Raw genomic sequence first — 15,076 nt, 5'->3', positions numbered from 1 at the left:
GTGACGCCATTACTGTTACTTTTTAAATAGACCAATCACAGCGCTTCGCGGGTAATAAGTTCACTTGCGCGGTCAATATGGCGGTCAATGGCGCTAAAATCAAAAGCGCACGGACGTTAGGGGGCCGGCTTGTCAAAAATAAAAATTTATTTCTCTAATATCGTTTAATAAAAATGTTTATTCTCCTATCATATATTTACAAAAAATAATTTACACATTTTGTACAAGTTATTTTCTATACAAAAATTAAATACTATATTATTTTTTCTCTGGAACAACTTCGCTAATCCCATACATTCCTGCTAACAATCTTCCATGAGAAGTAGGTACTGCTTCCTTTGGCGCCAAATATGGTCCCTTTTCATCCATATATACATATCTTAATTATTGTTAAAGATTCATCAAAAATATTTACACAATGAATGTAAATAAGATAATTAATTGTTGGAAAGGATACGGTAATCGCAAAACCCAGTAAGCACTCTGAGAAAGTTTAATCGGTTCGTCACAACCAGTGACAAAAATTGGGCAAGGTGGAGGTCCTGGTTGTACTCGAGGATTCAATGTAACGTGAACAGGTGCTTTCGGTGTCACCACGTGAATTCTCATTAGTTGGGCTATCAGTGGTTTCGTTTGTCTAAACAATTTTAACTATTAATATTTATATCTTTACATAATTATGAAGAATCATGAACAGTTATCTACCTGCAAGGGCATGGAAAATAAAGGGGCATATCTGCTGTGCTGGATGTCACTTTATTCCCACTGTCTTTCACGATTCCATTTCCAGTTGCTTTTAAAACTTTATCCGGAGCAGATGCCATGAATCTATGTCCTCGTGGACACTCATATTCCACTCCAACGAATATTTTCACTACAAATTCTTTACCACCTTTAGATTTCCGACCACGAATGGTGTTCATATTCTGGAAATTCTTTCCTCTTGGACAATATCCATGGGTCCCATGGTCACCTATTGTAGGCCACAAAGAACCTCTCTCTTTTTGATGTTCTAGTCTAACAGAACACTACATTATACAAAATGTACATCTAATTTAAAAATAGTATACAAAGAAATACTACCTAACGGTTACATCCCAAGGTAAAAGGAATGCAGAAGTGGGCAGAATACCGGCTTGATGCTGAAGGCCTAAATTGTGCGAATACAGGCTGCTAGGACCGAGACAAACCAGAGACCAGCTGGAAAACTGTGGCAACAAGCCGGCTGGGGATTCTGTATGAAGCATTCCTGGCAAATATTCTGTGGTCGATGGTTGTCTGACGAGAGACTTCTCTGTAACATCTGAACACGTTAAACATAACGTTTAAACGAACTTTTTGTAGAAATTACCTCTTGCATTGTCCGCGTCGCTATCAGAAACCTCTATGACAACCTTGTGCGCATCACTCGGTGTTAAACTAGTTTTACTGCTCAGCTTGGGCACATCCTCGTTTGTTTCACTCGTGGGTGGTGATTGACCACCGCTTCCATAAGGAGTACGAATATCATCTAAAAATTTAATATTCATTGTATCTTTCGCTTCAATTTAAGAATAGTGTTCTTAAAATAAAAATACCATTCAAAGTGTTCACTCCAAGGCTACAAGCTTGAGTGTTCCCTTGCGGTAGAGGTGATTCTCCATGGCCAAAAGAATCTTTCCGCTTTGTTGAGAACAACTGTGCTGGCCTGTAGTTGTGCGTGCTGGGTTGAAAAACTGGAAACTGTATGCTTTCTAATTGTGCGCAACCACATTGCTTTGCTAGTATCTGGAAATAGTCATAGTTGGCCTGTCGTAAACTGAAAGGATCCTCCCTTGAGCCTTGGCAACGTCCACAGTTGCAAGCACAAATGTATCTAACTCCGCTACAATGCTCTCTAATTGGCAAATCGCTGCAATATAAAACTTTTCATTAGTATACCAACACGTGTAATGAGATACGATCAAATTGAAACTCTACATACTTGTCGCTGTCTCTTTGGTCTGCTTGTTCCCCACCTCCAGCACCTTCGCTTCCTCCTCTGTGTATTGGATTAGTACAGGGATTGCCAGTTAAGGAAAGGACCTCGCACATCTGTCTCCCAGAACGCCAATGTTTCTCGCACTCTGCTTGCAGCTTCTCGCTAAATTCCTCAAAGAGAGGACCTCGTGCGTGCATCTCGAAAACTGCCATCGCATGAGCCAGCTTTGTCTCGTGATACGCTCTGATAATTCGGTGAAAGATATTTTCGTTAGTTTCTTATCTAACCATGGTGGATGTTTCGTTCTGTACCTGGTGTAATGTTGCGGTAGGTTTTCTTGATACGTTTGCAAAGCTCGGGGAAGCACCTTACTGCATCTGCTTTTACTGAACTTAACATCTGTGTCCAGCAAACTGTGCAAAGTTAGCAGTTCCTTGTCCGTTCCATGTATGAAATAATCGTACACCTTGTTCGCCACTTCACAGAATATTTGGACACTGGGTATCTAACCAAAAGAAAATAACAGCTTTATTATTTCTAATAAATATTTAAATAAATAAATATTATTATTTCTTTGACTGCTAGTATCTTTCTTGATTTTAGAATCCTAACCTCGAAATATGCAGGTGTAGAGTGTCTTCCAACATTGTCGTCAAAACCCCTTGCAAAGGCTAGATTTATATGTTGTTGTAAAAACGATCTGAAGGATCTGGTTTCTGTAAATCCATAAGACAGGGTTACTTTGATATTTTAATTGTAATTCAAAGTTTCATTTACCAGTTTCTGTATCGTCCATTTGAACATTGGAATCTTGACTGGCCAGACTCCTCGAAGTACTACCACCAGAACTAACTTTACAACTTTGCATAAGTTTTCTTGCCATGTACCCCAAAATATCTCTGGATTCATTTGTACCAGTGTGTACATAGACGAATTCTTGGTTAGCCGGGATCGCGAACAGAGAATTAGAGCTGTAAATGAATAAACATGTTTTATCAAATAATCATTTTTATAGCATAAACATTTTAGTACCTTATATTGGTTACTATACGGTTCTTCCTTAACACTTGATAGATTTGATCTTCCAAGGAATGTTCTAGCTTTTTAATATTAGCTCCACTGGTAGGATCTTGAAATACAGAGGGGCAGGTTTCAAAGTAGAATAATACTCTTGGGGAACAAGGTCTAACATTGGACACCCAGTCTTTAGGTAAACTATAGATGCAACTCAGAACATCGGAAAGTTGTGGAGAGACTTTTTGCCTAAAACAAAATTAATTTACAAGTTTTCTATGCATACAGAGTTATACTTTTGGAAAGGATAGAAATTCTTACCTTACAATGTCTATGGCTCTAAATAAATGTACATAACTATAGTCAAATGTATGAGTTGGATGAGTAAGAACAATTACATGAGATATATGAAACAAAACGAGTAATGCTCTAGCATATTTGTCCCTCATGTGAGCCCATACGCTAAGAAAATCTTTACAGTCTTGTTTCTCTATGAATCTGTCGTACTCTGTAACCAGAGTATGCGTGTCTAATAGACCTCTCAAATGCAAATATATTGTCCTGTCTTTGGTGTCATAATATCCTTCTATTTCACACTAAAAATAACGTAACATAATTGATTACATTTTATGTATTTTAACATTTCTAATATACTGAACAGTTTCTTACAAATGAATCCTTGTTCACTTCGGGCTCATCCAGGAGACCCACTTGCAGGATTGAACTCAGCATATTTGTTTTGCATCCTTTTGCACGATATTGTGACTTTCCAAATACAGATACAATTACAACCTTTTTGTCTGTAGGTACAAAACTGAAACATTGTTATTAAATGTATTGTTAATTTTTAAAAGACCTGTTTTATTAATATTTCAAAGAATCAATTCTAAAATTTGGTATCTTTATAATATTGTCCTTAGACCTTCTGCTTGTACATTGTGAAAGAAATTTGTGTACAATGATTATTTACCTTTCTATATCACATGGAATTCTAAATTTTTGTGGTCTCATTATATGTTTGTTTATGTTTAAATAATACAGGAGTTATAACATTGTAATCATAAACAAATCGAAGGCAATGAATACGGATTCAACAAGACTGGTGCCGAGTGCCTTTGTTTTCAAGGGGTCTTGAGTTTATGCCTCGAGAACGAGCGCCATCTGCTCTATTTTAACATAAAAATGTAAAACACTTTGCATTGCAAAGTTAACTACTTTTTAGAAATCAGTCAAAATCAGCACAACGTCGAAAACTTATTAAAATAATTGTTCGAAAAACTGGCATTTTAAAAAGACCGCCATAAATTAAATATTTTTAAAATTCGATGCTTGCGCCATCTATACAAAAACGGTGGAAACTACACAACGACTTACCGACCGAGATTTCGGACGGCGACCTATGTACATGAAGCTAGCCGGAAGGAATAATAAAATATGACTATTTTTAATTTTTCTTAGTGTATTTCGTTTGTAAATCGCTTGTGATTGATTGTGAGTCTATTTTTAACGTTTGTGACAAATTAATTCTTTTGTAATTAGCAATTTTATTTCAGTCATGATATGAGCCGGAACTTTTTAGTAATTTTTTATAATAAATAGATTTTGTGATAACTGCTAGCTGTAATTGATTGGAAATCGTTTGTGATTTACAAATATATCATTTTCATTGTTTGTGAGTGAATAATTTTCTAATTATTTACAAATTTGTTTTATAATAAATAATTGTAGTGCGCATGCGCAAAATACACTCGGGACTCTTGCCAACAGAGAGCGTATCGGGGCGTTACCCATAGTTCATATTCTATGGGCAAGAGTTCTTTTAATTTTTTGGAGCAACTGTCATTGTGCTGAAGATCTTTTATAATGAAATAAGTTACCAAGCCGAAAGTATTTAAAGGCATTATGTAATAACAAAAATAACACAAGATAAATATTAGATAAGTATTTATTAATTAAACGATATTGCTGTCCTATTGCTTTGGATTCTCTTTTGATATCTTCTGTGATTTCTTCTGACGGTAGTATTGAATCTTCGTTTTTTAGTAAACTCAGAAAAAAGGAAATTGCACTTGTTACCACTTTTGTGCCATACAAAAATGTAAAAAGTGCCATTCAAAAAAAGTATAAACAGATTATCAAAAAAAGTTCATTGAACGATTTATTAAAAATGTACACAAGAACATTGAGTTTATAAAGATCCCTTTACAAAAAAGAAATAAAACTTTTGTAAGAAAATATATATGTACATACCATACAAATTTGTTTAATACTCAATGAACATTTTTTTTATCACTTCATTATTTAGTACTATAGGTATTCATTGTTTAATAACCGTTACAACAGATTGTTGTCTTTTCCTTTATAAGTTCAACATTATTGTAGAATTGCTTTTAATTATTAAAAATATAATATGGCTATTACTTGTTCGTATGTTCTCTTAAATGAAATAATAAACGCTTAATTCTTAGAATAAACTTACAGATAGAAGGAAGCACGTTATACATATGTTTTCTCTTAAACTGTAGTAGTGGTTTGGTCTTTTGTTTTCAAGAATATAATTAATCTTTTCTAGCCACCCTGGGGCATGCTCTTTCAAGTAAATTTAGGAAATAATCATGTGGAAGTCCACATGATATTTGTTGTATGTGTGTCATTAGTAGATTGTACGTTTCTTCTTCGTAGATAGCATAAGTATTTGATAAATCTAATTCATCGTAAAGCTGTTTCACGCGATTCGATTTTTCTATATCAGACTGACCATAACAGTCCTACATAATTAATAAAAGTTATTAGTGTTGTTATTTAACAAAAGAATTAAAAGATACTATAAAATATTATTAACAGTATATACGTTTACCTTTAAAATTTTTCTTTGTTCTGGTGTAACACGTTGTAGCGCTACCACAACAAGCCATGAACATTTTCCCTCCTCTATATCTGAACCAGTTTTCCCAGTAGCTTCCGTGCTTCCATAACAATTCATATAATCATCTTGCACTTGGAAAAAGTGACCCATTTCTAACAAAATTGTTTTTGCTTTCCTACACATTTCTGGATCTTTTATGCCAGCCTATCATAAATATTTCATATACATAAATATAGGATTACAAAAATTAAGATTTGAAAGCTCCCCTTGTAAAGTAATGTATATAATACATATACAATTAAATGAAACTTACAAAACACATTGCCATTGTAGTTGGTAACACAAACGTGTAATAAGCTGTTTTATATTTTACGATAGAATTATACCGATCCATTGTAAAGAGATCTAAATTTGATTTTTTTCCAAAATTTGTTGATAATAAATCAAGACATTGACCCATTGACGTTTTTAAACTAGTCTAAAAATTTATCTTCTGTACCATAATACTGATTTATTTTAGAAATTTTTTAGCGTATACTCTTTACTACTTACATCTAAAAATAGTTCCATAAGGCTCACATAACAATCTTTTGACCTGAAGTGTTTTCTAAGTAATTGATATACGCACATTTCCAACATCATACCATCATTTATAGCTGCTAATCCAATATCATTGTATAAGTACCAGCATGGTGCATTGCGCCTCATTGTTGATTGATCTTGAATATCATCAATCACCAATAAAAATGCTTGCAACTATATGAAAACATTATTCTATTACTATATGGAAAATATTCACATTTTTAAGTTAACCGAATAAAAAAGTCAATACCAATTCTATACACCAGCCTAGAATTCGGGATAGACGAATATTTTCTTCTGTCAATTGATCAACAGAAGCAAACGATTTAAAGGCATACACAACTGATAATGCTCTGTTCTTTCTTCCTTCAGGAACATTATACTGTAATACCTGAAAATTAAAAAAAGGATGCACTTTTTATTATTATTATATTTATAGTATTTAATATGCAGAAAAAATCAGTCAGTCAGTTTTCCCACACTTATTTTGAAATAACTAATATACAGGATATATCAAAAACATATTCTATACATTTCAATAATGCCTGGAAGCAGAACTGGAACCATAGTGCATCTTACACCCGAGCATCACTGTATATCATTTCAATCATCTATGTATATATTTTAATTCTTAAGTTACAAAAGGATACCTTCGCCATCCATTTGGTAACATCTGGTATATCAAGATGACGACCAGTATCAGTGAGATCTCGTACAACATCCGGCCATATAGCCATTAATTCACGACTTTCATCTTTATTTGATAAAAATGTGGACTCAGTTACCGAGTACATCGTTCGTACATCGGCGCTGTTTGATCTAAAGAATAAAAATTGTAATGTTTATTAAATAATTAATGTATACATATTACATCAGAAATTTTCAAGGGAGTTTTGGGTTTCCCCCACTATAGCCCCTTATAAGACATTCCACTGTTCTCACTTAAATGTAACATCCTGTATATGGTAGCAAGCGTGTTAAACTAATAATGTGAAATAGTAAATTAATAAATTAAATGATTATGACGTTATTAATAACTGTGATTAAAATGGTACTTTTCACGGTAACAGTAAACGTGTTTAATTTCTCCATTACAGTACTTTTCAGATAAATATAACGTGACCGACACTATACGTACTTTGAATTCATTTCGAAGAAAAGAGATTCGTTGAACCGGTATGAATCTAATGCAGAATATGTTGTACGAGCTACCTTACATGCTCTATATATATTCATATACAAAAATATACAGGGTGTCTCTATTTACTTCCAAATAATTCAAAATGGTACATTTTTATGGACTTATGTACAAGTAGGTGTAATAGGGAGTAGTAATACATTTTTTATTTCAACATAAATGAAAAAAAATATTGAATTTATTTCATAGTCTGTAATTTATATATATTCAATCTCGGTAATTATTGAGATTAGGTTACACCTCACTGATTTTGATGAAATTTAAACATGTTGTAAAATTAGACATTTTGAACAACTTTTTCCTATACGTATAACCGCCGCTCGGCCTTAGTTTTCGAGATATTTTCGAAAAACTGTTGAAACTAACACATTGAATTCCGGCCATCCGTGTGTGTCCGTGACAACGTACGCATTAGTATGGGATCGCCGCTGTTCTACTACGACGACCGACATCAATATATATATACATATATAACGGGTGGGCTTAAAAATTAAATTTAACTAATTTTCATGATTTTGAATCTCACGAGGGGAACTACCCAAGTCTTACGCTTTTGCCACCTTGTAGAGCTCGTCGCCCTGAACACGCCTGTACCCCCTTTTGGGGGCAGACGGCTAATTGTTTAAAAGATATTAACAATTAACGTTAGTTACTCCTTACATTGAGAAGTATGACAAACTAACACATACAAACGGTTAGCTCTATGATAAAACGCAATCTAACTGTCCATAGTTCTCAAATTTTTTTTCTTTTTTCTTTTTAATGATAATTTTTTTTTTTTGAATAACTATTACAATTGTGCTATAATCATTGTATTTATTAATAGTTAATTATATGTGCTGCAATTTTTATAGAATTTAAGTTATTTTTTCTATCCAATACGTACATACATTAACATCCTTACCGCATTCGAAATTTACACGCGTTTATTTGTTTTTACAAGTTCAATTTATTTAGTTACATTCATTTATACTACCGTGCAAATTTATAATTCGTATTTACAACATTAGAAGAAGACGCAGAAGACATTAGTGAAGAATCAAAAACAATAGGGCAGAAATTATTGTATATTCGTATTTTATGCAAATTAATTGTGTGTGTGTATAATAACAAATAAACGCGTGTAAATTTCGAATGCGGTATTGGATAGAAAAGATAACTTAAATTCTCTAAAAATTGCAGCACAAGTAATTAATTATTAATAAATGCAATGATTATAGCACAGTTGTAATAGTTATTCAAAAAAAAAAACACAAATTATCATTAAAAAGAAAAAAGAACAAAAAATTGCGAACTATGGACTTGAACCGTGGGCTGTTAGATTGCGGGTCAAGCGTTTTGCCGCGGAGCTAACCACTTGTATGCGTTACTTTTTCATATTGTTGCGACGCGACGGTGAGAAGTTTCCGCTCTTTCGATGCATCGACTTCTTCTTGATGTATCGAAAGAGCCATCGACTGCCCCGTCCGAAGCTGTCAACGAATCACGATGTGAAGCTATTCCAAGTTTCGATCAGAATGTTTCGGGAACCCGACCTGTACGGATCTATTGCTTAAGAACTCCTTTGTAATCGAAATATAGACAGTCTAGTTTGCTTCGTCTCTATTTATTTTACAAAGGAGTTCTTAAGCAATAGATCCGTACAGGTCGGGTTCCCGAAACATTCTGATTATCAAAAGCCGCGCGGTCGTCTAAGAGACCTCAAGCATCCGATGACGTGTTTCCGCTCGAAACTTGGAATAGCTTCACATCGTGATTCGTTGACAGCTTCGGACGGGGCAGTCGATGGCTCTTTCGATACATCAAGAAGCAGTCGATGCATCGAAAGAGCGGAAACTTCTCACCGTCGCAACAATATTTTTAAATATAAGCAGTCACTAGCTTTAATTGTTAATATCTTTTAAACAATTAGCCGTTTGCCCCCAAAATGGGGTATAGACGTGTTCAGGACGACGAGTTCTACAAGGTGGCAAAGTTTCATTAATAAGTGAGCGTAACACTTGGGTAGTTCACCTCATGAGATGTATGACAAACTAACACATACAAATGGTTAGCTCCGCGGTAAAACGCTTGACTCGCAATCTAACTGTCCATAGTTTCCAATTTTTTTTCTTTTTTCTTTTTTATGATAATTTGTCTTTTTTTGAATAACTATTACAACTGTGCTGTAATCATTGCATTTATTAATAATTAATTACATGTGCTGCAATTTTTAGAGAATTTAAGTTATCTTTTCTATCCACGTACATTAACATCCTTACCACTTTTTTGTTACCGTATTTTAGAGAAAGAAAAGGAACTCGGTTTACAATATTTATAAATAATACATAATATATAAAAATATATGAAATCATTTATCTTGTTATTTTTGTTATTTTATTATAAAAGATCTTCAACAGAATGCCAGTTGCTCCATAAAATTAAAAAAACTTTTGCCCATAGAATATGAAACAGAAAATTTAAACGATTTCCCCTATACGTAACGCGCCGATACGCTCTCTGTTGGCAAGAGTCCCGAGTATATTTTGCGCATGCGCACTACAATTATTTATTATAAAACAAATTTGTAAATAATTAAGAAATTATTCACTCACAAACAATGAAAATGATATATTTGTAAATCAAAAACGATTTCCAATCAATTACAGTTATCAGTTATCAGTTACAGAGTCGACTATGGAAAACTCGTCATCTAGTAACTATGGTCTCTTGTGAACTGCACTGTAGCTGCACGTTCACCAACATAAGGTGTAAAATTTTATTATCGATTTATGAAAGAGGGACAAACTTCATTATATTCGATTGTTTATTGCCTTATTGCCTAGGGCTCCATGAGATTAATATTTACATGACAATTTCGTGAATCGAATAGTTATTCGCGTAGGAGAAACCATAGCTCGTCAGCAAGTATTAGTTTGATGTTATAGTAGAAAGCTGACAAGCTTCTTTTCCAATAAAGATGGTATTAACTAAGGAATATCGTATATGCATGCCGCTTACCACGGAAGAGGTAATATATTTTTCAAAATTTAACGTTCAAAGTCACTATATTCTTCCACAATTAAACAATATGAAATTTAACTGAAACAAGAGATGTTGCTTTCCTCAGTTAATATTTTATTTTCAATCATTTCATTTTAATAGTATTTTAATAGTCGTAACATGTTACAAAAAAACTGCGTTTTTGATGTCATTGATTCTTTTGCAGTATCATATAGGCCAACTTTACATGATTGCAAGACATAGTCATGAGCAATCGGATAACGATGAAGGAGTTGAAGTGGTTGAAAACGTAGAATGCGATCACCCCGAACATGGAAAGGGTCAATACACAGAGAAAAGAATTCATTTATCTAGGTGACAATTAAAATAATGCTTGTTTCATAAATCTAGCGTCTTTCAGAGGCAGACATTCTTTATTCCTTTATTATATTGCAGTAAATTACCTTATTGGATACAATCGGTTCTTCCACGAATATTTTACGTAACAGAGAAAGCGTGGAATTATTATCCTTTTACTATAACAGGTATATTAAAATATAAACTGTGTTACAAATATAATTAACAGGCTATTATAATAGTAAGTTAGAATTTAATAACATACTTTTTTTTACATGTCATCTTCAATAACGAAGAATATACTGTAAGTATGAATATCTTAGCTTAATTTCAACTCTTCTGTTACATTATACGCTTGTCCCTTTCAGTGTTCCTTTATTCCAAAATTTCATATATCCATAAGAACTCGATACAAAGATGACAATGGATGTACAGAAAATGTATGTAAATCAATATATGCTCTATACCAAAAGGGCACATCGCACTATTATTTATATGATGTATAAAATAGTGTTTAGGTCTTTCTCCCATCGAAGTTCTGCATCGCGAGGTCGACTATCTGGACATAGCATACGATGAAATTTCTGCAAAGCATTACAAAGAGGAAGAGGTATTACAAAATTCAGTATTTCCTCATTTCTTCGCAAATACTTGGCGCAATGAAACAAGTATTTCTGTATCGCAGGATCCAAAATTTTTTCAATCTAAGCGAACTGGTCGTGGACCATTGGTAGAAGGATGGAGGGAAACAACGCAACCGATAATGTGTTCCTATAAATTAATCCATGCCTCTTTCGAAGTTTGGGGCATGCAAACACGAGTGGAAGACTTCATTCATAGAGTAGTTATTTTTTCTAGATATTGTTGTCGCTATTAACCTATTGTTGACCGGCAATTTTACAATAATAATATGGGATATTGTAAAAATTTTACAATTCCATATTACAATATTCCATGTTGTAAAAATTTTACAATTCCATATTACAATATTCCATGCTGTAAAAATTTTATAATTTTACAATTCCATATTACAATATTCAATGTTGTAAAAATTTACAACAAATTAAAGTAAATGTAAGTGCAAACGCGAGTTAACTCGTGACCGGTCAACAATGCGTTAAAAATGGTAAATTGTACTTGCTGAACGTCGTATTTTTATATACACAGTGTATAAGGGATATTTTACTATTGGGCCATCGGCAAGCATTCGCATGGATCGACGAATGGTACGATATGACGTTGGAGGATGTTCGGAGGTTCGAGCAAAAGATGCAGGCTGAGACTAACGAGAAAGTACGTCTCAGAAATATGACCAGTGAAAAGCCATCGGCTCCTACTACGCCAACTTCGTCGATACCATCATCGCCATTACCTAAATCACCTACATCGCCTACACAGTCTAATCGGTCGTGGTTTTCTTGGTCATAGCCGCAATTCTAAAGGAATAAGATTAGCTACCGTGCTAATCTGTCTAGGGAACCTAATTAAATTTGTGCAAAAGACGCCCGGCATTTTCGATTCTGTGTGTATATATGTGTGTGTATCCACATTATAGCCAGAAGGTATCTGTAACCCGAACACATTCTTAAAACTTAGAGTTTGAATCATAGAACTCTGAGTTTTAACATTAAGGACTGTTGTATTTGCTTTAGATTCTTTTTTTTTTTTTTTTCATGAAAGATCGTTAACAAAAAAATATTGATTATTTATATCGTGTTAAATATTTTAATAATTTAATTAACTTATGGTACTAAGCATAAAGCTGGTTGCAAGTAATATTTAAAAAAAAGAAAGGTACATAAATTTCATGTGTTGCAGATTCTTAATTTGGTTAATTGTTCTCAAAATTATAGGTAGTTCATTTGTTAGGTTATTAGTGCATTGATTGTACGTAAACTTATGTTGCTGAAATAGTTATAGAAATAAAAGGTTGAATGTAATATAGCATTAGTGACACTTGTACCTAGTCAGGGTAAACATTGTAAAGCATTTACAAACAATGGATGCATTAATTTATTGATACAGCCACTGCCTTAAATTGGCTCGATGCATGAAACGCTATAAAAAACTAATAGCATCCAGCCTAAGGATCATTGAATATTGTAAATGCATTTCTGTGACTGCACAAAGGTATACATACTGTTTTTTGATTAAACTACAAACTCATGGCACTACTGAATTGCATTCTTTTTTTATTTAACAACGAAGCTTACATTAATAGGTAACTATATTATTTTTTTTAATTAGCAAGCAAATTGTACATATAGAAAAACAGGTATAACATTTAATTCTTGCAATATTGGAATAAAACTGTAGGCTTAAATTGAATTTAATTTAATTTGATACGTTATTTTCAGTTTTTAGTTGAATCCAAGCAAATTTAATGGTATATTTTGTTTAAGACTGTTTTGGGACCAAAATCCTGTTGAAAAGGAAGTAAGAGAAAAATGAAAAAGCACAAAGACTCGCACACTGCTCACTTGTAAGCTTGAAATAGGCAAACCATACATGCTGCGCCATGAAAGAAGCATTTGGTATCATTATTAAAATTGTCACTATTATTTCTATCAACCGTGGCATATATAAACTTGTATTTATTTTTAAAGGTATTCAGCATGGAATATTTAATTGCCTTTTCAATGTACGTACATGTATTTAAATAAATGTTTCAAATTGTCAGAAATCTGTTTTCAGTTGTCTGTTCTGCAGCAAAGGATGAGCTCGTGTTAAAAAAAAAAAAGTTCAATTGAATTGCATAAACCTAAACATAATGGCTGTCATAGGAATCCAATATGAAATTTGAAGAACATTCTCCAGGACACAGAATACCAAACATCCTGATCCTCCATCATTTAAATGCATACTTTTATTTGCATCTTTATGGCATCAGAATGAAACAGTATCCATTGCAAAACAAACATGAAATGTCCTTGAAAGATCCTTGACAATTCAAGACAAATACTTTATTACCTGTTTTATTTATTTATTTATTCTCATGGAAAAAGAAAATTTATTTAAACTTTATATTTTATTTCCAGTAAAACATTGTATGATAAAGTCACAATTAAATCAAACATCCTTGAAGATAATCATTCGGATCAGTCATCGTCATTCTTCATCAATGAAGAGGAGGCCTGAATTTTCATCTTCCTAAATCGGCACAAAATTAATGCACTTCAATCAGCGAATACGACACATCTCGCACAGGACTGCTTGACTCAGTTACATTCCTTTAATCATCAAACTATTGAATTCATCAAACAGAGAATCGTGTAACGACGGAAGGGACAGAAGGAAGCTCGCCAATCGATCCACGCTAACGCTATATATATTCCCCTTAAATTTCATTTATGCAATAAGCTCAACAGACACGTATCAAATTTCCAGGAACGATTCATAAAACTGTCAAGAATAATTTCAAGCTACCTGTCTGTTTTGCATTCTCCATTTCACATCGCTTTCCCATCTGTTTTACGCTATATTGGCTATGCAAATACCTTACTTATCGCTGGCAGATGACGGATAAGCATTGTTGTTTTCTAATTCATAGCTGACTAAAAATATTTGAAAACAGTCTATATTATCAAGGTTTATCTAACTTCAGCGATTATATGATGCTTTTGTAAAATATTAAGAAAGTAAAAGGTCTATTTATAGGATTGAACTTATAGAGCTTATATTATTAGGATAATAGGGTGTAGAGCCCATGTATAGTATTGAGTTTACATAGCACAGAGTTTAGGTATAGTGTTGAGCTTCCCCATATTATAGCGTTAAACATAATGGGATAATTAAACAAAGAAAAGGGAACTGTAATTGGAAATAGTATTACTATTATAATAGTAATTAGTAATTAGTAATACCATTGTTAGTTAACAATGTAAACTATGGTACTTTTACCACCTTCATTTCTTACCACTGTGTTAATAGTACAATAGTTATAATTAGAAACATTTAACGCATCGTTATACGATTTTAGTATTTTATTTGTTACGTAACGGTAGGTCGAAAATAGTAATAGGTTAGTTACGGGTGATAAAAAAGGTAGACGTTCGGTTTTCAATGGAAGAAAAGAATGGTCACGTGGCAATGGGTATATTGGTCACGCGTCTCAAGG

At 33.2% G+C, this 15,076-nt stretch overlaps 3 protein-coding genes and 1 long non-coding RNA gene across 9 annotated transcripts; 1 reads left to right on the top strand and 3 right to left on the bottom strand.

Annotated features, from left to right (window-relative positions):
* Positions 1-168: 168 nt before the first annotated feature.
* On the bottom strand, positions 169-4,083 carry LOC117608787 (nonsense-mediated mRNA decay factor SMG8). 2 transcript variants are annotated; one of them, XM_034334387.2, is made up of 14 exons: positions 3,945-4,083; positions 3,644-3,788; positions 3,296-3,570; positions 2,993-3,223; positions 2,738-2,931; positions 2,573-2,676; positions 2,272-2,465; positions 1,964-2,203; positions 1,578-1,891; positions 1,352-1,510; positions 1,084-1,303; positions 706-1,017; positions 458-637; positions 169-379 (listed from the first exon to the last, which is right to left on the bottom strand). In XM_034334387.2, the coding sequence occupies exons 1-14, from the start codon at positions 3,983-3,985 to the stop codon at positions 259-261; spliced, it is 2,730 nt and encodes a 909-aa protein (XP_034190278.1). In that variant the 5' UTR covers positions 3,986-4,083; the 3' UTR covers positions 169-258. The 2 variants fall into 2 exon arrangements, with proteins under 2 accessions (XP_034190278.1, XP_034190279.1); XM_034334388.2 differs by having other exon boundaries at positions 1,084-1,294.
* Positions 4,084-4,760: 677 nt separating this feature from the next.
* On the bottom strand, positions 4,761-10,018 carry LOC117608947 (farnesyl pyrophosphate synthase-like). 5 transcript variants are annotated; one of them, XM_034334724.2, is made up of 7 exons: positions 7,987-8,348; positions 7,073-7,241; positions 6,673-6,813; positions 6,393-6,596; positions 6,154-6,318; positions 5,832-6,044; positions 4,761-5,742 (listed from the first exon to the last, which is right to left on the bottom strand). In XM_034334724.2, exons 1-7 carry the CDS (start codon positions 8,070-8,072, stop codon positions 5,533-5,535), a joined length of 1,188 nt encoding a protein of 395 aa, XP_034190615.2. In that variant the 5' UTR covers positions 8,073-8,348; the 3' UTR covers positions 4,761-5,532. The 5 variants fall into 5 exon arrangements, with proteins under 5 accessions (XP_034190615.2, XP_034190617.2, XP_034190620.2 ...); XM_034334726.2 differs by having other exon boundaries at positions 7,866-8,347; XM_034334729.2 differs by lacking the exon at positions 7,987-8,348 and adding an exon at positions 9,882-10,018 and having other exon boundaries at positions 4,762-5,742.
* An 85-nt stretch (positions 10,019-10,103) lies between these two features.
* On the top strand, positions 10,104-12,638 carry rdgBbeta (cytoplasmic phosphatidylinositol transfer protein 1). Its single transcript, XM_076689501.1, has 8 exons — positions 10,104-10,630; positions 10,829-10,977; positions 11,059-11,147; positions 11,256-11,263; positions 11,328-11,399; positions 11,471-11,569; positions 11,645-11,800; positions 12,127-12,638. The coding sequence occupies exons 1-8, from the start codon at positions 10,580-10,582 to the stop codon at positions 12,385-12,387; spliced, it is 885 nt and encodes a 294-aa protein (XP_076545616.1). The 5' UTR covers positions 10,104-10,579; the 3' UTR covers positions 12,388-12,638.
* On the bottom strand, positions 12,613-14,876 carry LOC143305506 (uncharacterized). Its single transcript, XR_013062514.1, has 2 exons — positions 14,386-14,876; positions 12,613-14,109 (listed from the first exon to the last, which is right to left on the bottom strand). It is a non-coding gene; the product is annotated as an uncharacterized LOC143305506 (long non-coding RNA).
* Between the last annotated feature and the right edge of the window lie 200 nt (positions 14,877-15,076).

Source organism: Osmia lignaria, chromosome 8, assembly GCF_051020975.1.
Source record: "Osmia lignaria lignaria isolate PbOS001 chromosome 8, iyOsmLign1, whole genome shotgun sequence".
Lineage (NCBI taxonomy): Eukaryota > Metazoa > Arthropoda > Insecta > Hymenoptera > Megachilidae > Osmia > Osmia lignaria.
Note: the sequence above shows the minus strand (reverse complement) of the source record. Positions and strands in the feature narration are given on the sequence as shown.